General features: G+C 40.7%; 2 protein-coding genes across 2 annotated transcripts in view; one reads left to right on the top strand and one right to left on the bottom strand.

The window, feature by feature from the left end:
• The window catches only part of LOC115369725 (uncharacterized), a 216416-nt gene that overhangs the window by 38666 nt on the left and 153504 nt on the right, over window positions 1–24246 (top strand). The gene's annotated exons all lie outside the window — the stretch shown is intronic.
• On the bottom strand, window positions 5150–8542 carry LOC115370339 (extracellular calcium-sensing receptor-like). Its single transcript, XM_030067326.1, has 6 exons — window positions 8436–8542; window positions 8016–8301; window positions 7012–7836; window positions 6601–6822; window positions 6293–6416; window positions 5150–6063 (listed from the first exon to the last, which is right to left on the bottom strand). The coding sequence occupies exons 1-6, from the start codon at window positions 8522–8524 to the stop codon at window positions 5150–5152; spliced, it is 2460 nt and encodes an 819-aa protein (XP_029923186.1). The 5' UTR covers window positions 8525–8542.

Here is a 24246-nt window from a genome sequence, read left to right as displayed (position 1 = left end):
GCAAACAGTAGATAAAAAGTAAATCAATGGTTAAGAGTACAAAATAAAATACTAAAATAGTACAAGAGAGGATATGTATAGAAGTGAATACAACCAGAGTACCAGGGTAAAACAGCAATAAAAGGATGGACCAAAATGGAAAACGGGCTAAAATACATGAATAAGTATAGAAATAAATCACTCAAATTCAATTAAAAGCCACACTAAAAAGGTAAGTTGTGAATTTACTTTTAATAATATTAACATTCTCTGTTGCCCTCCGGTTTTCTGGAAGGTGGTTCCAAAGTCTTGGACCATAGCAATAAAACCATTCCTCAGTGTGAGGTTTTGTTCTGCTTTCTGGAAGATTTAAAAGGCCACTACCAGAAGTCCTGAGGGCTCCATGAGGGTTCATCAGCTAAAAGCAAATCTGATAAATAGGTAGGAGCAAGACTCTTAAGAGCTTTGTAAATCAATAAAAGAAATTTAAAGTCAAATCTGAAACAGATAGCCAGTGCAGAGACTTTAAAATTGGTGTAAAAATGTGTGTTCTCTCTCTGTTCTCTCCCTCTTTTTTGAGTAGAGCATTACAATAGTCAGTTCTGCATTAGTGTCTTTGTGTTGGCTTGAGAAAGAAATGGTCGTACTGTGGTAATGTTTTTCAGATGATAAAAAGCATGTTTAGTTATGTTTCTAATGTGAGGTTCAAAAGTAAGATCTGAATCAAAGATAGCTCCTATGTTTTTTTTACTTGGTGACAGGGGTTTGATGCTAGTGCTTACAGTTTCATATTGAGTTTGCCACTCTTACCTTCAGTGCTGTTAACCAAGACTTAAATTTTGTCCTGACTGAGCTGTAGAAAATTATTTGTCATTCATAATTTGATTGAAAAAACAGGTGTCATTAGGAGTCACTGATATGCAGAGCTGTGTATCATCAGCATATGTATGAAAATTTATGCTTTGTCTCCTGATGACATTCCCCAGTGGCAGCACGTAAAGATTTAAAATGTGTTACCTAAAATAGAATTTTGAGGAACACCACAATTCATTTTGATAGCTTTCAGATGAACATTCACCCATGCTTTCCAAAAAATATCTATTGGTGAGATATGATTTGAACCAGTTAAGTGCATCACTAGAGAGGCCCATCAGACTGTGAAATTGACCTAAAAGAATTAAGTGGTGTACTACCATTTTAGAATTTCCACCTGTTGACGGCATATCCTTTACCTCTACGTGTACCACAGTGTTCATCGATGGGTTTGATTCTATCATCATCATCATCATGGTTTTTTGCAGAGATGTTGTTGACAGTAACATCGGGGAAACAAAGTGTTATGGAGGATTTATTTCAACATTCCTATGATGGAATCCCTGTGATGACCATTGCAGGATCAGATTGAGGACTAGGACTATTGTCGGGTGGAGATGACCGACGGCTCGAGTCAGACTGTGAGACTGTGGTGGTGGTATTTGCAGGCTCTGACTAGGGAGATGGCCTGCTGGATGGAGGAGACCTCCAGGGGCAGGAGATAGGCTAACTAAATGTAACAGCTGTTGGTGGATTTGACCGTGCATGAATGAGGCAACAGTGGCCCTTTGGAGGGCAGTGGGTTGAAACACCAGGATGGCGCTTGTAACATTGGTGCAGGTGGTGATGGTGGGCTGACCATTTGTGTCCAGAGCTACGTTGCGAGGATTCAGTAAGTGGAGGAAACTCCTGTTCATAAAACACAATGAGCTTGCTACATAAGCAGAGATCCTGTGCTGGTGGGTGCAAGGGGGACATCTACCACCATGTTTTCCCCAATGTACTATTGTCTAGGGTGCTGACTGTCCCATCTCACCTGTAGCCGCAGTGGTGGTGGAGCACTGGGCTAACATGGTGTCAATGAGCTGTTCATCCTCTCTGATCTGGTGAAGGAGAAAGACTTTTCCACTCAGTTGAGTGGAAGAGTCAGTTGAGTGGTTGCCTTCTGCTTTGGTAGAGCAGAAGGCAACCCTCACAGGCAGCAGATGTGGAGGTAAGTTGTGGCATGCTAGGGGAGAGACACAGTGACACACCAGCAAGGAGCCACAGGCACAGCGAACCTGAAATAAGAGCTGGGAAACTGAAAGCAGTGCAGGGGCTCAGGGTGACACTTACATGTGAGGGCTCCACAGATGCAAGCACACAGCAATGATCAGGCTCAAATAGCCTGGTCTTGGCAGGTCGGCTTTAGTGTATGGAGCTCAGGATATGCTAGCAGCTGGTGTTTGCAGGTAGGCTAAAAACAAGGCTAAAACCAAGGGCCCCACGGTCCCTGTAGGTTTGGTTGCCAATTGCCGATCACTAAAATTGCAATGTTCTCAGTTGTTGAAATGTATCTTAAAAGTAAATAATAACTGTGGAATAAAATCCAAGCATAAGATTCATTAAAATGTTTAAAATCTCAGCAGCATTTGAACTCAAAACATGGGAGAAGCCATCTTGGTAGCAATCTTGGCAAGGTAGTGACATTTAGAAAGTATTTTCAATTAGTAACCAAGCACTAACAACATCCACCTTCCTTGCATTTTCTTTACCCATCAGCAAGGCACCATTGCCACTTTATCCTAATTTTATCAAATGTCTACAGGCATGTTGAACAAAACCTAGGGCAATATTAGCTCCATGTTTGCCACCATGTGTTCATGCTAGGGCTGCACAGCAAGGAATGAATGGAATGACAAGAATGGGCTTGCCCTGAGCTGTGGTTTTCATTCTGTGGCTGTAGCCTCCAGACTGTCCAACGCCAGAGCTCTCTTGTTGGTGTACTTGGAGGGTCTACTCTGATGTTTTTTGGCCCTTTTTTTTGAACGCAAGAGTAGCCATAACAGGTCTGATTAGAGACTTTGGATCCAAGAACCCTTCAAATTTCATGCCAGAGATGACCAAGGTGATGGACATAGTTATCCAGGGAACAAGTGCCCAGACCACTGTTTTGGGGAAGTTGATGGCTCAATTAACCATGGCTTGATGGCATATTTTGGATGAGCCAGTCGGGCTTAGCAGATACAGACAAGGTTGCAGTTTTGGAAGTCAGTATTCTCCTGAGTGAGCTTGTTAACATGTTCTGCAGCAGAGACTAAGGTGGATGGAGCCTGGAACATTAAGATGAGGGCACAATGCATCCAACAGTCTATACAGTTGAGACCCGTCTCTTGTTCATCCCAGGGATGGCATGTGAACCTGCACCATCAACACTTTACAGACCAGCACTTCTCTAGTGGTTCTGGGAATTAGAGGCTAGGTTTTGCTACTCAGCAAAAGCACAGCTACCAGAGTCATTGCCCCCACTCTCCAGAGCTGATCAAGGGCCAATCCCAATTCACCCCTTAACCCTACCACTTGCCCCTACCCCTCTGTTTTGCGCGTTCACGCATAGGGGTAGGGATGTCCCAATTCTTGTTGAGGCGGAGGGGGAGGGTGGAGTGCTAGGGCTATATAGCCCTCCAAACGGAGTTTTTTCAGAGGCACACTCCAAAGCGAGTGCTACGAGAAATCTCCCACACTTCTCACACAATTAACACAAAAATCAATAAAGGCAGCGATTGTTTGTTTGACGTTACACCACTACACCAACTGGCTAGCATGTTGTGTGGCTAACGTTGGGCTAACTACAACAAAACTTGTTTACGGTCTATCATTCATACCTCATGCTGATTCACCGGCGCTCCCAGGAGTTATTACCACAGCTGAAGACGTCATTTTGAGATTGAGATTTCCCAGCAAAAAAAAAAAAAAAAAAAATCATCATGTCTGTTTACAACGTCACTGATGACTAATGATGACGTTTCCGGGGATGAAGGGTTGTCCCATTTCATAGGGGAGTATTTCAACCCCTACCCCTGGTAACTTTGTTGCAAGGGGCAAGTGGCACTCGAAAAAGAGGGGTAGGGGTGAAAATAAGAAATAGGATTGGCCCCAAAGGTGGGATATCAGCTCTATACTCTGCTTACAGAGTACCATAGCCCCTCATCTGGGGGGGTCTGGTCTGCAGTGAAAGCTGCTTTCCATGTGTAGCCATGTGTTACTCTGTCCTAAGCCATTCAAATATAGATCTACATATGCATTTATATGGGGCAAGATAGAGTATTACTTTGCAGTACAATCTTATATTCTCTGCAAATCTCCACGAGATTCTTCAGAGTGCTCATACTGCTCAGGGGACACATGGCCAAATTAAGATAGAGCTCTCTGCATCCCAAAGACTACTGACTTACTGTCTCACTAACTTATCCCAAGTTATTGGTTCAGACCAACATACAACTGAGCTTACTTTCAGAACCACACTGCCAGGAAGAAATATCATGAGGTGCTTTGAACCTAACCAGCAAAAATCCTGTGTATGTTTATGTACATTTATTCAAATAAAAGTATTTTTCAAAGGTTTCTCTATGTTAAATGTAACTATTTTCACCTGTACTCATAAGACATACAGCCTTCTACTGTTCAAGTAACAGTCTCTCTTTACAATCCACCTTATGTCAATCACAACACAAGTTATTTCAGTGCCTCTATCATCACTGAGTATGCTACTAGGTCAAAGCTAATTTATGCTTGGTGGTCTATGTGTCATAAACTACAGCATTACATAACTGCAGCACATCGAGTTTTGCACACAATGTGTATGGAGTTGTTGTCATGTTTACAAACCACTTGTTAACCCCACTGTCAGTTTAGCCTATAACAACTGATGTCACTATCTAGGTTTAAAGTTTTAAAATACTTAATCAAGAATTCATGAATTATCTGTTAAATCTTAAAAAAAAAAAAACAGAATTTATCATGATGATTTATCATGATGTGGGCTGTATTATAAAGTTGCACCTGATGTTTGCAATGTCCAGTAAAAACATAACTGAACATTAGCTGAGCACCTTAAGTTGCAACTGTTGTTTACAGAGCATAATGACGGTGAAGAGATTCTTAAAATATAAATGAACGTTATATAGGCTAATGTGACATACAGGCATCCAATAACCCCTATAATTAGAGCTGGTATTCATATAATAGCTTAAATAAAAGTTTAGTTTAGAAATCATCTGTGAGGAGAGAATATACACAATTATACAGGTGTTTGTGTAACAAAAAAGTCAAAACTTTCAAAATAAGCATTTATGACATCATCAGTAAATTTAATAAGTCACAGTCTTATATTCTGGTCTTTTCCCATCACATGCTTCTTGGTATTTTTCTCTGGCTTTATCATTATTATGTAAAATTTAGGTGCAAAAATGCTAATAAGTAAGCCAAATGCAGAGGACAAAATTGCAAATATCTCCACAGCTACAGTGAATTTGCCTGGAGAGCTCACATAAGCTGGGATAAAGGTGATCCACACAGCACAGAATATCAGCATGCTGAAGGTGATGAATTTGGCTTCATTGAAGTTATCAGGCAACTTGCGGGCTAGAAATGCCAGAACCAAACATATTGCTGCAAGGATCCCTATGTATCCAAGGACTGCATAGAATGCGGCCTCAGAGCCAGTGTTACACTCTAAAACTATTTTCTTTTTACTGTATCTGAAAACCATGTCTGGAAAAGGTGGGTTTAACTTCAGCCACAGTATGCATATAATTACTTGAAATAAAGTGCATGAACAAACTATGATCCTCTGCTGGACAGGACCAAACCTTGCAGCCATTTTGTTACTGGGAACAGTGGCTCTGAAAGCTGTCACTACAACTATAGTTTTTCCCAAGACACAGGAGATACAAAGTGCAAAAGTCACACCAAAAGCTGTGTGTCGGAGCATACAGGTCCAGACTGTAGGTCTCCCAATGAAGGTGAGGGGACAGAGGAAACACATGAAGAGAGAAAACAGCAAGAAACAACTTAGCTCAGAGTTGCTCGCCTTAATTACTGGGGTTTCTCGGTAACGGATAAAGACCAACATTGTGGCCAGTGACAGAAAAGCCCCAAGCAGCGATACAGCTATGAGTGCTATTCCCATCGGCTCATGATATGAGAGGAACTCAACTGTTTTCAGAATGCACTTGTCTCTTCTCCCATTTGACCAGTACTCCTGTGGACAAGGTGTACATTCTGCTGCACCTGTTGAACATGAATGGAAAATATGAACTCTGTATCTGGATGTTAAATTAGCAGTAAATGAGGATATGTTAAGGAGAAAAAAATAGAAAAAAAATTAGAAGCAATGAATAGAAAAATGTGCTTTGATAGTGACCATGGTATTTTATGAAGCTAAATATGTACATATGGGTTTTAGTATGGCATATATGCTTTAACATACATGGCTCCCCCTAAATCCAAGTTGTGGTACCTGTTGAGTTGGCTATAGTTCCATCAGTACATGGGATGCAATCAAAACAGCAGGTAGGCTTTCCCTGGATTTGAGCTCTCCTGGTTCCCACTGGACAAACAGCAGAGCACACTGATTGTGGAACCTGAGGAAAATATTACAGAGCTGAAGATCTAAATTTCCACCATGTAATAATGTCACAGCCAGGTCAAGTAGGCCTTACCATGCTCAGTATCCCTGATGGTTTATAGTCATTATGTATTCTAACAAGACACACACTTTATGTGAAAAGACAGCTTAGCAGGAGTAAACAATGGCACAGTGATTACCATTTTCCCAGTCCTCCACACAATCTTTTCCTCCTGGATGCTGAGCTCATATTCCCTATTAGCAGCAGAGGCAAAATGCCCCACTGTCACATGTTGCACCTGTCCGTCTCTCAGCTGCCAGTTTATAATGTCATAAGAAGCAGGAGGGTCCCCATTCTGGTCAAAGAACACAGTCTCCCCAAACTGATTTGTAAAGTGTACCCTTTGCAGGTGACCTGTTACCTGAAAAGAAGTATTATTAGTGGTAAGTGAGAAAATAGGAAATACTTAGCAGAAAACATTGTTTTTATTATGTTATGTATGCGTATTAAAAAAGATATTTGGTGTAAAAAGATGAAATCTTGGCAGACAGCAGAGAGAATTTCCTACTGTAATGCAAATTTTGTATTCTATCAACCATGAATTTCTCACCTCTTTTGGCTGAATTTCTGATATGTTCAAACACGGTCTCACTGGTTTTTCCTCAAATGGTTGGCAAAAAAGCAAATGGTGAAGGGCATGTGCAACAGCATAAACTGCTTTATACACATTATAAGACACTCTAAGCTCTGTGACATTGAAAAATGCATCCTGTGAATTCATTAGTGACTCTGCTCCGGTGCACATTTCACTCTTGGCCTGAGTCCCTGGGAGCTCCCCAGATAATGGGGGTCTGCAGCCCACCATCACCTCCCAGAAATCCCTCACAAAGGCTGCACCTGTGTTTGTATAAGGGCTGATGCCTGCAAGGAATGGCCTTAGCTTTGGAATGGCCATTTTCCGTGCCACAAACCCTATTGCTCCACCAAAAGAGCGGTATATTGCAGGAGTAGATGGTCGTGCAGCTGTTATCCAGGCCTCACTGGCAATCCACTGAATTCCTGTAATGTTCTGTTTTACTACCTCTTTCATCAAAGGGTAGAGGTCCCCTTCTGGAACAAATGCCAGGATGACTTTGACAGTTGATTGTTTGATCATTTCCACAACATGCAGGATTTTATCCATCTTGTATGTCCGTAGAACTGTACCAACAAATGCAACACAGACCCCAAGCTTTTTAACTTCTTTAGTAAAGGCCAGGATCCCATTGCGCCCATAGTCATTGTCTGACTGTATGGCCCCAATCCACTGCCAGCCAAAACGTTTGACCAGGGCTGCCAAAGCTTTAGCTTGGTAGAAGTCACTAGGGATTGTCCGAAAAAAGGTTGGGTATTTAGTTTTGTCACTCAGGCAGGCACATGTTGAGAAGTAACTGACCTATGCAGAGATGTACAACAAAAGGCAGCATACAGATAAATCACAAATAAGCATTACCTAATCATTTTGATAAGTGAGTGAGAAAAATAGTATATAAAATTTATTGCATCATATAGAATTATTTTAAACACCACCTTTAATAAGCTTTAAAAAAAAAAGCATCTTTTTTCAACTCTTACTATTGGTACTTGGAATGGTCCAAGGACTTCAGCCACAGCTAAAGACTGAGATGATCCTGATTCTGCTATGACAGCAGATATAGATGGGGGACAGAGGGAATTTGATTCCATTTCCGCTGGACTACCAACCAATGTTAATGCAGCACGTAAAGTATTTGTAGGAGATGCACAAGAATTAAGAATCCTATAGCCAAGAGATATGTTTGGCAGCAGAGTAGGGTGTTTGTTGATTTCCTCAATTGCAAATATCATCACCTGGGTCCAGCGGAAAGCACGAAGGTCAAATCTGAAAAGGTTTTGATCATTATGGTAGACTTCAGCATAAAATGATAGAGCTTTCAAATGAAATCGCAAAAATATCAAGATAAATGTTGTGAAACATGTATAAAGTATTGAAGCACCATATCTAACAGTACTTACTCTGCACATCTCACTCCAGGTGGATCTCTTTCAAATGAAGTAGTGCTGCTCACTTGTTTGTTGAAAATAGGAAAAATGCCCCCAATCATTACATCTCCCTGCTTTAAAAAACTCGGCATCTCAAACCTGCCCAGCAGCTCACAGCCAGAAGCTGTCTTCAGGAAAAGAATGAACAAAGAGAAGAGCATAACCGACTCTAGCTCATGCATGGTTGTCACTAACAGACATCAAGGCACTTATAACTTCCTTTGGTGGAAGCAGGTGGATAGGTGTTAACTTGATAAATGCTTGGGTTAGCTCCCAAAGGACACAGGAGTCTCAGCCTGGTACAGACTGGCACATCAGAGAATGATCATTTTTGTATTAATGCAGGTGCCCAGAATATTGTGGGTGGACAGGCAATATATAAATTAGCCAGTCCACTGACCCATCTCATACTTGCTAAACACCATCATTCATTGTCCTACTTTGCCACTCTAACCTACAAAGCACAGTCAATACAGAAGAATTTGTTTTGATGACTTACAGAAAGAATAGCTTGGGAAGGGAAAATTTTGAACTAAATTGTAGAACAGAGACAGAGAAAAATTTCATTGTTTGGAACTGCGAAAAATTGTACAATAACATAAAATAGTGCAAAATGGTAAATAATGAATTAATGATAACACATTAAAAAGACTATGCATGACCATGGGGTTGTCAAAGACCAAGACTCCACAGACAAAGTTTGAGGAAACTTCTCCTATCCAGGGATTACCTAACTGGTAATTTCTGAATTACATAACCAGTAATTCTTGGACATCTATGGCAGGTAGGATGCCATTAACTGATTTTGCCAATCCAGAATCAGTAACATGGCCACTGCATCTCTGTCTATCTACCAAGGCTGGTGGAATTTGCTTTTGGTACAGCATGGTAAGTAAGGTCAATACAATAGTGTCAGTAACATCAAACACGGAAAAAAAAAAAATCACATTGGACAAAATGACTGGCATAGCAGACAATATCTATTCCACACACTAGATAACTGAATAACTTTCTTTAAAATGCACCATCTCCCCAGTCTTGGAGAAGGGTTTCTCCAAGACATTTATCCTGACTGTGCAGGGTACCTGCCAAGGCAGCTGTTAGATGAAAAAATTTACTTGCCATTTTTTACCAGCCAAAAATAAATAGCTTTTTTCTGTTGAGATTTACTGTTATTGCTGTTTAGCATTTCAGCTTGGTCTCATATGCAGTCCATATTATAGTAGTGTGCAGTAATGACAGTAGTAAAGTTAATTGTACGCAGAAATTTTAATTAATTAATTAACACTGATTTAGGTGAGTCTCCACCAGTGACACCTCCAACTCCTCCTGTGCCAAAAAAAGAGGCACATTTAGCCCAGGGAAAAATCAAAAGGGGACATACCTGTGGTGGCGCTGTTGAGGGCATTGTGGGCATACTTGATCCATGGTGATGCACTGGGGGGCTGCCTCCAAGTCTTGGTTGGCCTGCTCTGTCTGCCCATTCATCTGAGTGGTAGCCAAGAGGCTGTCACCAGAAGGGGTGAAGGATGGTTTCAGGCTAAGAGGTGCTTTTCTCTGGGCACGACTGATGGGAGAGGGCATCTGATTTAATGTTGTGGGAACCTGGGTGGTAAGTGAGGGTGAAGTTGAATCTTTCCAGAAATACAGACCACTAGGCTTGACATGAGTTGAGATGCATGGTGTAGGTTTGGCCACGTCGCTGAAATTGTGGATGAAATTAGCAAACCTGAGGAACTGCTGAAGCTGCTCTAAGGTGGTTGGCTTTGGCCACTCTGCCACTGCCTGGGTCCTAGCTGGTTCTGTCTTCACCTGCCCCTGCCCAATGATACACTATATTACCAAAAGTATTCGCTCACCCATTCAAATGATCAGAATCAGGTGTCCTAATCACTTGGCCTGGCCACAGGTGTATAAAATCAAGCACTCAGGCATGCAGACTGTGAAACAAGACATTTGTGAAAGAATGGGCCGCTCTCAGGAGCTCAGTGAATTCCAGTGTGGAACTGTCATAGGATGCCACCTGTGCAACAAATCCAGTCGTGAAATTTCCTCGCTCCTAAATATTCCACAGTCAACTGTCAGCTCTATTATAACAAAATGGAAGCGTTTGGGAACAACAGCAACTCAGCCACGAAGTGGTAGGCCACGTAAAGTGACGGAGAGGGGTCAGCGGATGCTGAAGCGCATAGTGCAAAGAGGTCGCCGACTTTCTGCACAGTCAATTGCTACAGAGCTACAAACTTCATGTGACCTTCAGATTAGCCCAAGTACAGTACGCAGAGAGCTTCATGGAATGGGTTTCCATGGCCGAGCAGCTGCAGCCAAGCCACACATCACCAAGTGCAATGCAAAGCGTCGGATGCAATGGTGTAAAGCACGCCGCCACTGGCCTCTAGAGCAGTGGAGACGCGTTCTCTGGAGTGATGAATCACGCTTTTCCATCTGGCAATCTGATGGACGAGTCTGGGTTTGGAGGTTGCCAGGAGAACGGTACATTTCAGACTGCATTGTGCCGACTGTGAAATTTGGTGGAGGAGGAATTATGGTGTGGGGTTGTTTTTCAGGAGCTGGGCTTGGCCCCTTAGTTCCAGTGAAAGGAACTTTGAATGCTTCAGGATACCAAAACATTTTGGACAATTCCATGCTCCCAACCTTGTGGGAACAGTTTGGAGCGGGCCCCTTCCTCTTCCAACATGACTGTGCACCAGTGCACAAAGCAAGGTCCATAAAGACATGGATGACAGAGTCTGGTGTGGATGAACTTGACTGGCCTGCACAGAGTCCTGACCTGAACCCGATAGAACACCTTTGGGATGAATTAGAGCGGAGACTGAGAGCCAGGCCTTCTCGACCAACATCAGTGTGTGACTTCACCAATGCACTTTTGGAAGAATGGTCAAAAATTCCTATAAACACTCTCCTCAACCTTGTGGACAGTCTTCCCAGAAGAGTTGAAGCTGTAATAGCTGCAAAAGGTGGACCGACATCATATTGAACTCTATGGGTTAGGAATGGGATGGCACTTCAGTTCATAGTATGAGTAAAGGCAGGTGAGCGAATACTTTTGGTAATATAGTGTATATCCCTGGACACTGACTGAAGACACATAAAATTCACATTTTTCCACGTTCAACTTTATTTTCAAGGAGGAAACAGAGCATTAACCTGACATGCTGGACGTTTTCCTCGATGTTCTGGGATAATATCTGGTTCAGAATGTCACGGAGGAAGTCATTCATGAGCGCCTGGAACACAGCTGCGGTATTGGTGAGGCCACAAGAATATTCCCAAATACTCTAAATGGCCTAAAGGGGTATTTTCTATAGCTTATTTTGGGGCCGGACAGATTAAAAAAGGTGGCTGGAAGGCAGGGGAATTCCTGGAAGCACATCATAAGGGTGGTGAGGTGGCAAGGAGAGAGGGCGCTGTTTTCTGAAAATGTCACTCAGGTAGTGTCATTTGAGGAGCACAGAGGAGGGATCACACAGCTCAGAGATAGGTCAGACGGTGACAATGACAGAACACACTCCAGCTGAAAATGGAGCCAGAAGACCAGCCGATATGTTGTGGAGCACTAACCATGGCTGACCCAGAGCTATGGGATGAATACTCTTGGACGGACACGGAGCAGTGGGTAACTCTGGTAGACAATGCCATCCACGGCATTGGCATCCAATGGTGTAGGCACCCTCAGTGAAAATCCAAGCCCGCACTGTCACTGATGACACCTTTTGGCCAGAGTTAAAAGGATGCAATGAAGTGGTCAGTCTGGCAACAGTAAATACACACTCGTACCTCCTGACAATGCTGACACTCGGATGGAGACAGACATGCCTGACCCAACTGCATGGGCTTGTCAGAGGAGACGGAGGAGGGCTGCTGGCAGGTGTACTGGGAGAGGTTGTGGGCTGGTTCAGGGAAGATGCCTGGGCAAACAGCGGAAGAAGGAGGCTGGGAGATGGCTAGACTTCTTACTACAGCATTCTCTAAGGCAGCTGTCTAACCGAATAAACTAGGGAGACTAAGGAGTCTAAAGTTATAGTTTCATCTCTAACCTAGTCTCAAGTTGATCTTTGATCAGCACAGGGCAATGCAACCAGGATGTCTCAAGCTCAGCATAACAAACAAGATGTCACTGATTGATTAGTTTGATGGGGGAAATGATTATTATTCTTTAAATGTTATTCACATTAAATATCCATGTGATGATCAAGTATTCACAAGATGAAATAACCTATGCATGGCAACCTTCACATTTCACAGAACATTTTTTGAGCATAAATGGGACTCCTAAGCTATGAAAATATATTGTAATATATGTAATTTCTGATATAGCGGTAACCTTCATGAAAATTGTATGATAAACATTTACTTGGAGAAGCGTGTAAGTTCAGAGTATTCAAAGGCTGTTAAAGAGTAATTAATTTTGAGCTTAATAAATAAAAAAGAGCAAAAAGCTTGACTGTGTGTAGAGGAGGGAGGAGGGAGGTTTGGAGCTGGGGCAGATGAGAGAGTAATGAGGCATTAGCAAGCATGCATCTTAGTTGCCCTTGAACATGGATTTTATTGACTGACTTTAACCACTAGAGGGCGAACAGAACCACTTATAGTGAGATAAATATGGAATCAGCACATCAACTCTCAAATGTTGACAGTATAACTCACTGATGCTGTATTTCATAACCACAGTTTACACAATGCAACCCTGAAGTTACTCTTTAAAGACAGTCTTGCTCACTGCAATTAAACAGATACACAGATCCAGACAAGACATCTGCATTATTAATTATTCCATTTATTAGTCTTGTTTTCCCTGCAGCATCCTGCCCCACATTTGTACAGTTACTAACATTTGCACCTGTGACAGTCATTTCACACATAAATAATTCCACCAAATTTAATGTGCACTTAAGTACAATGTTTGAGTCACTCTTTTTAATGATTTTGTTTGCCAACAGATCTCAGAGCTGCAACATATAACTTTGTATCTCATATTGTCTGAAACAAATATGTTGGAACACACAAAATTCAGGCTCATTGAAATCGTTATTTTATTCAACAAATCATGCATGCATGATATCAGTGTATTATGTATGTCATGCAACTATTTACAGTATGCTTATTAATAGTCATTAAGGTTACATGATGTGCAGGAAATGGTCAAACTCTTGATTAGAGAGTTCTTGATGGTATTTTACCCATCATATGTTTTTTTGAATTTTGTTCCGGCTTGAAGATCATAATATAGCATTTTGGAACAAATATGCATATAAGCAAGCCAAAACTGGAGGCCAGAATGGCAAATATCTCTACAGCTACAGTGAACTTCCCAGGAGAACTGACATAAGCTGGGATAAAGGTGATCCAGACAGCACAGAATATCAGCATGCTGAAGGTGATGAATTTAGCCTCATTAAAGCTATCTGGCAGCTTCCTAGCAAGAAAAGCAAGAATGAAACACATGAGAGCAAGCAGTCCTATATACCCCAATACTGCCCAGAATCCAATAGCTGAACCCAGGGCACATTCTAAAATGATCTTTTCTTTATAGTAATTCATATTTCTGTTCGGGAATGGAGGGTTGATTGTTAACCAGAGGATACAAATGACAACCTGTACGAGAGTGAAGGCCAGCACACTGAGTCTCTGCTGAGGAGGCCCAAACCATTTCATAACATTACTGCCTGGAAGTGTAGCTCTGAAGGCCATCAACACCACGATAGTTTTCCCCAGAACACATGAGATGCAGAGGACAAAGGTGATGCCAAATGCTGTGTGGCGCAGCATACAGGACCAGTCAGAGGGCCGGCCAATGAAGGTCAGAGAGCACAGGAAACACAGTTTTAATGAGAAAAGCAGCAGGAAGCTCAGCTCAGAGTTGTTGGCTTTTACAATGGGAGTTTCTTTATGAACCAAAAAAATGATAGACGTTAGAAGAGATAAAAATACACCAAGACAGCAGAATATGGTCAACAGAGCCCCCATAATCTCCTTATAGGAAAGATATTCGGTAGGTTTTGGAAGACACTGGTCTTTCCTGTCATTTGGCCAAAATTCAGGTGGACAGATCAAACACTCTGGAGCATCTGTAAAAAAAAAAAAAAAAAATACCACCACATGAAAACAGTTACTCCTTTATAGATAACATTTACTAATCTCATATGTGCATATGTATATTGTGCAGCTTGTCTTGCTCAGATGAACAGATTGCAATTTGATGTCCATACTCACTTGTTTGATTGCTTATAGTTCCCTCTGGGCACTCAAAGCAGTCAAAGCAGCATATAGGCTTACGCTTGTTTATGGCCTTACGAGTCCCTGGTGGGCACGGCTCTCTGCAGACAGACCTTGGGATCTGATCAGGGCATAACACACAATGTTTCAAGCTGAATATTGACGATGTATCCAATTATTGCCAGTCACTTCACAGTACCACATTTAGATAGCTCCTCTTATGTATAGAAAACATCTGTGAGAAGTACTTCAGATATTGAAAAGCAGAGCTCTCCTTACCTCAACATGGTTTCCACCCCATATTATTTTGGTAATGTCGTTTAGTTTGAAATTTTTGCCCTCTGAAGAAGAGCTGTCATATTCACCAATACTGACAATCTCAACGGAGCCATCCTCTCTCATTTGCCAGTTAACTAAATCATACTGGGCAACAGTGTCGCCATTCTCATCAAACAAAACCTTATCTCCATCCTGTGTAGTGAAGTTCACCAGCCTCAGGTGCTCTAAAACCTGCAGAGTGAGTGTGCAGTTTCTAATGATGAATGCTGACATTTGAGCGTGCACTAACTTGTCGCAGGTTATGAAACTGACTATTCAACAGTGCTTAAATAATCATTAGTTTCGCATTAACTCACTTGTTTAGGCTGAATGTCTTTCATGTTTACACACTGCTTTCCTGTGGTGGGATTTGATGCATTTCTACATTGCAATAGTGCATGAAGGGCATGTGCCACTGCATATACAGCCTTGTACACATTATTCACAGCCCTGAATTCTGTCATATCTGTGTAGTCATTAGAGATTGTCCTTAGATCCTCTGTGCCATTACACATAGCAGAAGTATTCGATGGAGTGAAGCTGCAGTGGAATACATCTTCCCAAAAAGCCCTAATCATAGCACTCTCTGGTTCATCAGATGGTTTCAAATTTAATAAGAACTCAGCAAGACCTGGGATTGATGCCTCGGGGATAGCAAAGCCCATTGCTCCCTGTAAGATGCTCTTTCTTGTGGCAGAAGCCAAGTCTGTTTGTGTGATCCAAGACTCACTGCCAAGCCACTGTTTGCCGGTTATGTTCCTCCCCTCCATTATTTTTAAGAATGCTTTGGTGTAAGATAACGACATGAACAACAGGACTACCTTCGATGAGGAACTCCGTATGATCTCTGCAGTGGTAATGGAGTCAGATGTAGTCGACGACCTTGAGAAGGATTTCATGTATTCAACACATATGCCCTCTTTCTTTGCTTCCTTAATGAACTCAGTTGTAGCTTGTGTTGCATACATGCTGGGAGAATGAATGATCCCCACCCAACGCCAGTCAAAGTACTCCATAAGTTTTAAGAGAGCTATGATTTGGAAGCGATCGCTTGGCACAGTTCTGAAGAATGTTGGATACAACTTTTTGTCACTGAGACAAGCACAGGTTGAAAGGTGGCTTACCTGTTAATGAAAAAGACAAACACAGAATATATCTTGAAGAATCAAATGAGAGATTGTTGATTTGAATCAATTTAAAAATAAATAAACAACCAGATGTAGGAGTGTTCTCACCTGTGGTATGGATAATGGGCCAAGTATTGTGTTTATGTCTTCACTTACTCCAGATGATGAATGCCCCAAGAGTGCCTGGATTCTACTTTTGCAGCTCTGTTCTTCTCCATTTACAGCCTCTACCGCTGCCCGCACGAGGTTTTCACTCCCACAGCCGTTGTACAGCCTGTAGCCGAGTGTCATTCCAGGGAGAAGTTTACTGTCTCTGTTTATCTCCTCCACAGTGAAAATCACCGTGCGGGCAAACTTCAGTTCCCTGTCATTTCTCCTGAAAACAAAGAAGTTGGCCTTATTGAAATAAATTGTTGGCTAATAGATTAGAATCACCTTTGAGACAGTTGTTAGCACTGACGACACTGTGCTTCATTCTGAATCGGCGTTTACATAAAAATAACATTTTCCATAGCGTAACACGACAGTTCATCGATATTTTGAGCATGTTCTCTTACCTTGTGCAGTATGTGTAAGGCAATGCCTGGTAGCCATTGTCTTCTATTTTACGAGTTCCACTGAGAGAGAAAACCCCTCCTATAATAAGGTCACCATCTTTTGAGAATTCCATGAACCCTGTTTGTCCTATCACTTTGCATGTCTGGTTTTCAGACTTGGTTTCTGCTAGTAGAATAAATAAGATAATGGTGATCCAACCCATCATGAGCCCCCCTCCCCTTCACTGAAGCAAACTTGACCTCGGAGCTGACATATATATAGTTTTTCAAGAGTAACAGGGATAATACAAGCCAATGTGAACATGCCTCCGATTCTCAGAGGACTTTTTTTTTCTTTAAATTTTATGCATCACTGCACATTAGGTAATAAGTCAGATTATTAACAGAGAAAGCCTCCTTCAATTCCTCTCCCACCACCAAAACAGGTGACCAGTTATTTACATGTATATGTGCAGAAACTGAGGATAATGATGTACTACTGCAATTGTTCGATAATACAACATATGATTCAATGAATAATTAATAAATACAGGGAAAGGGAGCTTTGTATGACGGTGAGGCTCCTTGCTGTTTTTGATCAGTTTTCAGTGTTTCCCGTGAACCTCCTTCCTCTGTTGCATGAAAAGTGAGCTGGTGATCAATAGTGCATGAAACCAAAATCATAACAAGTCCAGTGCCGCACACTGAAGAACAATTTTTTCTGTGTGCAAACAACTACATCCCACAAGATTGTGTGAAAATTTACATTACTAATAGGGAAAAGAATGATGGTGTCTCTGCATAACAAAAAAAAAAAAAAATGAAAAATGAAGAAAAAAAATCTGCAAAAATGATGGCAGTTCCAATTCCTTGCTCTTTATTGGGCGTTTCTATTGGTCACATACTCACTGCACTGAATTTGAACCATTTTGCCAAAACATTTAATGTTTTACTTTATGCTCGCAAATTTACTGCAGGGGCGAATTCTTTAAGGGATGGATAATGCACAGTAGATGCATCTTTGCCACTGTTGTGAACAAAATTATAAATGTGTAATCACATTATTAAAATATGACTATCCTGCTATGTAATTTACATCATTAACAGTGTGCCAAGTGTTGCGATATCTGTTGTATGAAGAGAAGGCTGGTCGCACCAGACTCCTTGAGACTTTTGCCATAAAATGCAAATGCTTGATGTGTAGGATTGTTAGTGGTTCTATTCTTCAATCTGTTCTGTGCAAACTCAAAACTAGTTAAAAAAAAGTTGCTTTAATGTCTAAGTTGTGATGGATGTTATTTGAGCATGTTTTGGCAGTCCCGTACATATAATGACCACAGGCATGTTTTTCTCTCTTAAACTGAAAATGGGTACTGGAAGCCCCAGTGCTGTAGTAGTGGTAGTAGTCACTTCAGATGTAACTGCAATCCAGTCAAAATATGCAAAAATAAAGATATAAGACACATTTGAAATGTGACTCTCCAGACATTTCCCATGTTGGAAATCCTTCCTGCCAGCAGCCATTAGGCTCTGAAATGAGGACATTTGTTAGTCCAGTGTAACCAGCATGTTTATATGAGAAAATACTCTCTTACCCAGAAGCCAGCGTTTCTCCACGGAGACGACCCCCAGCGAACATTCTGGGAACATTATGGGGTTCGATGGAATAAATAGTTTTTTGAAAGAGTGGTGTTGTGATATTTTTTGTTTGTTTGTTTGTTTTGATTCGGGGGGTGGGGGCACTGTATGTATGTATGTCTGTGTGTTTATTTTATTTTTTTTCAGTGTCAGTTTTGTCTCTCTAATAAATATTAATTTTCTTCATTTTATCACCATCATGAAGCCCACTGTCTACATAGGCCCAAATAAAAAAATAAATTGTCATTCTTAGCATGTAGTGTTAATGTGTAAATTCTGTATATTTAATATTATCTGATGCATGCAGTTCATTTCACACTGGCACTTTACTTTATACGTGTCAGAAAATTTGTGTGCTTGAATGTTTACTGCAAGCATGCGATACCCAACATGTGAGAAATGCACAAGTAAACTGCAAACACATGGTTTGTACACTCGTATTTCAGGATGCTTTTTTTCCACGTGATCTGGAAGCACCTGTGATTACTTTGTATGTGAGACATAAAACCCCACATGTGCATAATACACATGTTCTCACAGATCACATTTGGAAAAAAGAACATGGAAATATATCTCCAAAAATTATGTGTTTTCAGCTTGTATGTGTATTTATCACATGTGGGGTTTTAATGTAAAAAAAATGATCAAGTGCCTGCAGAAAATCACATGGGAAATAAACCACATATGGGTTTAGAGCACATGTGATGTACAACCACATGTGATTTAATTATTTCATGTGTGATTTTCATGTTGTTTTTTTCACATGTTATTATTTCACATGTGAAAAGCAACATGAAAACGTGTGATTTTTTTTCATAAGGGGTATTATGACATTCAAATCCTACTATGGCATAACTGAAATGTAACTGTAAAGCATACATCGATTCCAATGGTAAATATAACAATTAAAACCTCCTCATAAAGGACATCTGCCCTTTCACGAAACATTCATGATGCATTGTAATGTGTTGTGACATTTTATGATGCAGCTATTTATCATTATGATTTTCTTATGGCACTGAATTAGAATGTGTAGGCATTATTTATAACATCTGAAAATTAGTCAAAAATAAAGCAGAACAGATGCTTTAAAATTTGACACCATGATTTGTCCATTAACATAAGAAACATTAAAATTCAAATGCGACAGGATCATTGCCATTTTATTCAAAATATTCTGCAGAAGTAAACCAAGTTAAGAAAAAAAAAAAAAAAAGGCAAAACTGAATTTTAATTTTCAAATTTGAAATAATATTTGAACATTGTTGGGATGACTCTTGAAAAAAGAAAAGTCAAGCGGGTTTTTCATTAACATTTAATATTGTCAGCAAACATGCCCATAAAATTCAAATACAAATTGAACTACGGCATTTAAATTTTCATTTTCACTCAATGTGTGGGCAAAAGTGGAGACAAAAAATGCCACTATGGGATTGCATGTTGAAAAAAGTTAGCTGTCATCTTCCATCCTGACTGTCTGTTGTACGTGGGTAGATTTAAAAATAAATAAATAAATAAATAAATTGTGGCAAATGCATCTTCCTTCAATCTAGTGCCAATTTTCTTTACTGAATCTATAGATACTCTGCTTTAAGTAAATAGGAGGGAGACATTTTCATAAAACAACAACAACAAAAACAGAAAAAAATGTTGTTTTAACAAGCCTTGTGCAGCTTTTGTTTCAAAGGTTAGAAGTTAAATTCACCATTTTGGAGCTTGTGTTATGTGAGACTTTCTGTATGAATGAATGAATGAATGAGTGAATGGAATGGAGATTAATGGGATGGATGCATTTCTGTCATTCATGTCCATATCATGGCATGCAGGATATAGATTAGATTAGCAGGGCTGTAGGATGGGGATATGCTGTAGAAGCAGGGGAGGCAGGAAAAAATTAAAGTCACAGATTTTTCCCCCTACATCACGTGAAAACATACTTTTAACAGCTTTAATGATGCACAATGGAGATTAAGAAACAGCTTTCATATTGATCTGTTGATCTTAATAACCAGTGTATACTTTGTCGGTGCTCTGGAGTTCTGTAAACAAGTCACCAGCTGTATTTGTAAGAGAATACTCAGTAAATTCAGTTTAGCCAAGATGAGCTGTAGTAAACTGAGCAGTAAGACAAACACACCGTATACAGTAACCAGGACTTCTATCTGCACTAACACAGCACAGGAACAGAGTGCACATCCCACATCACCTTCGAGGATTATATTTTCATACCACTGCTTACTGGGAAAAGCAGGAATAAAATTTAACCAGAGAAGTATGGCAGCGAGAGGGAGAGCCCTAAACTGCTGCTGATGAAGCCATCTCAGCACACAGTGTGCAGCCCTGCAGGCCATTAACACACACACTAAACGAACACATGAGAGGAGTGTGCAGGACCACCGGGAGGGCTGACAGAGGGGCACAGAGGACGAGACGCAGTGTAATGTTAGGAGGAAAAGCATTAACATTGTGGAGTTACTGGTGTGGGCGGGAGGAACTCTGATGGGAGATATTTTGATTCTTGTCAGACAGAGTCTCAGCAGCAGCAGCGCTGACAGCAGAGCTCTTCTGATCCACCTGCTGGCTTCTACAGACTGGCCACTCACTGTAGTAGATATGATGGCATCTGAAAGCAAAAATAATAAAGATAAAGTTATTACTATTTATGTATAGTGTGACATATTTTTTTAAAAAATTTTCTTACCTGATTTTATCAAAATTGCTCCCATAGGGCATTGTGTTACATCGTTAGCTGGCATTTGCTGTTTAAAAGATAAAAAAGATATATTTACTATGGAGTTATAGGTACTGCATTCACACACACACTCACACACTCACATATTACTTCTGTGCATGCTCAGTTGAAGTTGAAGTTTTTCATATTCCCCACATATGAGCAAAGATGCTGGCAACAAACACTTGGCATGGTTAAAATTCACTTTGTGTTGAGGTTGTGTTTTTGTTTAGGTATGTTTTTGAGTGCCCGCAGTGATGATGACTGCTGACTGTGCTGTAACACACAATACTTCATATAGACTGAATAGCCTTGATGTAGATAGAGCGGCAGAGGCACTCTGCAGAAACAGGGGTGCACACTCAAACCTTCACGGGGCAGACCTTGATGTAAACCTTCCTCGATGCACACGGGGACGTCAGGCTGAGTTGGCTCTCCGACAGCAGGAGGATGAGGAATTCTGGAATTGCACAACAAAGTATTCTGTGCAACAAACACCGCTGATGGATTTTGCCATCATGTTTGCACGCCTCTTCGATGTAGACACAATCCCCTGTGTTCCAGCGGTCCACTACAACAAGGACAGTGATGTGAGAGCAGCGATGAGGCAGGGGAACAGATGCAGGATATATCCCTCTGTTGTGATTGTCAGTGTTTATCTGGACAGAGAGAAAAAATCAATAGAGAAAAATGAGACTGTTGTTGCACTTAATAGCACATTTTCATAAGCACTAGGAACATGTTTAGGGTTTTCTACACCACTCCCACAATCATAGCTGAGAGTGAGCCTCTTATGAACTCTGTCAATATTTCACACACCATACATGGCAGATATGATGCCTTACTTGTACAGTATCACCCTTCTCTCGCCCTCTCACCTGTATTCTTTTTAGAGGGCGCCTGGCCTCAGAGGGGCATTGTTCCAGCAAAGCCTGAGTTTGACTCTTGCAGCCATGCCGGTTCTGTATCTCAGCATTCACAGGCTTTGTGAGTGATTGCAGCAGGTTCTCCCAGCCACCGGAGAACATGATGTTCAAATTCACACAAGGGAACAGCGTAGATTCTCTGATGCTTTCCTTTGCAGAAACTTTTCCCCAACTGGAGCTCTTTTCAGGTGAGGAACTAAAGGAAGATTGACAGGTTCAACATCAGTGAATTAACATCATCACAATATACTTACAAAATTCTCAAAAATTGAAAGCTTTATAATAATGTTATAAATGCCATCAATTTCTCAAAAATCCTGTGATTGCTCAGTGTTTCAACTTTCATTCCAAAAAAGCAAAGATGTGAGATTGTATGTAAAATAATATTTTATCACATTTTCTTTCAATTTAAATACTGCAAAGTGATTATCATAATAACCCCTTAGTGAGAATATTAGTGCACATGTAATTACTGTGAAATTATTTAGAATTTTAATTGACTCATCAGCACTCACAAGCTCCCTGAGAGATTGTTTAATCATTTATTTTTATTTATTTTTTTATGTGTCCCCTGACATGCTGTTTAAATCCCTATAATTCACTCTGAGATCCCCACTGAGAAAGTAATACAATTATGTGCTAATTTCTGATGAATCAGCTGGAGTGCACTCTGGGGTTTTCAAGTCCTTAATTAAAGAAAGCAAGTCAATGACTGAAGAAAACAGTCATGTAAATAGAGGAAAAGTGAGAAAAAAAGGCAATTTTGCAAAACAAAAATACCAAAAAAGAACAATGCAAAGCAATCAAGCAAAAAAAAAACAAAAAAACCCCCAAAAAAACTCACCTTTCACACATCAATGTCAGCTTCTTTCTGTCCTTGCTGATGGTTGTTCTGTGTGACCCATTTGCGGTGAAGCACCTTGTCTCTTTGTCATGCCCACACTGACAGAGCTCAGTGCTCTGGTTCAGGCAGAGCCATGTGCCAGGTGACACTAACCAGGTGAGCAGTGTGAAGAAGACAAGTGTGTCTGGTGTCATCGCAGAGCCTTGCCTTTGGCACGCTTCACGTTCTTTAAAGGATGTGTTTTATAGCGTCCTCTCCGCTGCCCGGGTGTAGGAGGACACTCCATGGAACGATCTCAGAGGTCCATGCAAATGTAGGTATTGCATAAGGGATTAGGACTCAGCACAGAAGATAAAACCAACACAATGCACTCCGGTCACTGTTGATTAGCATTACTTTTGTTATTCCGATGCAACATTCTTGATGCTGCATATGTAAAATTGAAAAATCTCATTACATCATTGATTTTGTTATCTTCTGTAGCAACTCGCACTTGTGGCACATATGACAAGATGGTTGAAATCTTGACATTTGTTGGGTAAAGCAACAAAGTTGAATTACCACAAATGTGTCCCAATCAATGTGCTGTATTATAACAATATGGGAAATGTCTGGAGAGTCGAATTTCAATTTTCAGCCATTCCAAAGCGTCTGCACCAAAGAAGTTGATAGAGCTTTGTATATTGTCTTGGTGGAGGGACAGGGCCTGTAATATTCATAAAATAAGGGTGGCTTCCCGGACAGGGATTAAATTTTACTTAAAACCAGAATAACAAATGTCCCCCGCCAGTCATTTATTAAGTCCCTAAAAAGCCTGTAAAATAATCTTTTTCATCAATACTACATATTTAGAGGTTTTTCCATGAAAAAATATCATGACCCTAAACCTTTTCATCATTAAAAATGTGCAGATGTATGAATATTTAAATAGTCCCCGCCCAGACCCCTGCCAGCTCGCACACCGGCTTGTAACCGGAGCTCTGGTCACATGACGCGGAAGTCCTATCCATCCACAGTCTGAATATTGTCCTGTATTTCATAATCATGAAAAACATTTTTTTTTTTTTTTCTATCAAATCTCTTAGCTACACTAATATTGTTCAAGTGAAGTGTTGTGAAGAGCTGGTGTTGTTACTTTTTTGAGGAACAAAACACAACTAGCTGTCAGATTTGTGACGTAGCAGATGTACCTGGCCCAGGGTGCGTGCACAGACACCTCCACCTTCAGCAGAAGAACGTGAAACCACCTAGTGGCAAACTTTAATAGATGTTTTAGGGGAAATAAACATAAGAAAAACACATTTTTGAGTGGATTGGGACCTTAATGATGGCTACAAATGTGGCTTATGGCCTCAAAACATAACTTAACTCCAGATTAGTGACTTCTGGACTTTGGATTGGACTTAAATAAATCCACCAGATCCATG

This window comes from Myripristis murdjan, chromosome 13 (genome assembly GCF_902150065.1).
Source record: "Myripristis murdjan chromosome 13, fMyrMur1.1, whole genome shotgun sequence".
Lineage (NCBI taxonomy): Eukaryota > Metazoa > Chordata > Actinopteri > Holocentriformes > Holocentridae > Myripristis > Myripristis murdjan.
The sequence above is the reverse complement of the archived record's forward strand: the minus strand, read 5'-3'. Positions and strand labels throughout refer to the sequence as shown.

What these genes read in the sequence shown, in the direction of transcription:
- LOC115370339 (XM_030067326.1), bottom strand. Translation starts at nt 8,524, where the DNA reads ATGATTGGGGGCATTTTTCCTATTTTCAACAAACAAGTGAGCAGCACT. An exon ending in TGTGGAGGACTGGGAAAATG is followed by an intron (nt 6,417 to 6,600) that starts GTAATCACTGTG and finishes TATTTTCCTCAG; the next exon opens with GTTCCACAATCAGTGTGCTC. An exon ending in AACTATAGCCAACTCAACAG is followed by an intron (nt 6,064 to 6,292) that starts GTACCACAACTT and finishes CATGTTCAACAG; the next exon opens with GTGCAGCAGAATGTACACCT.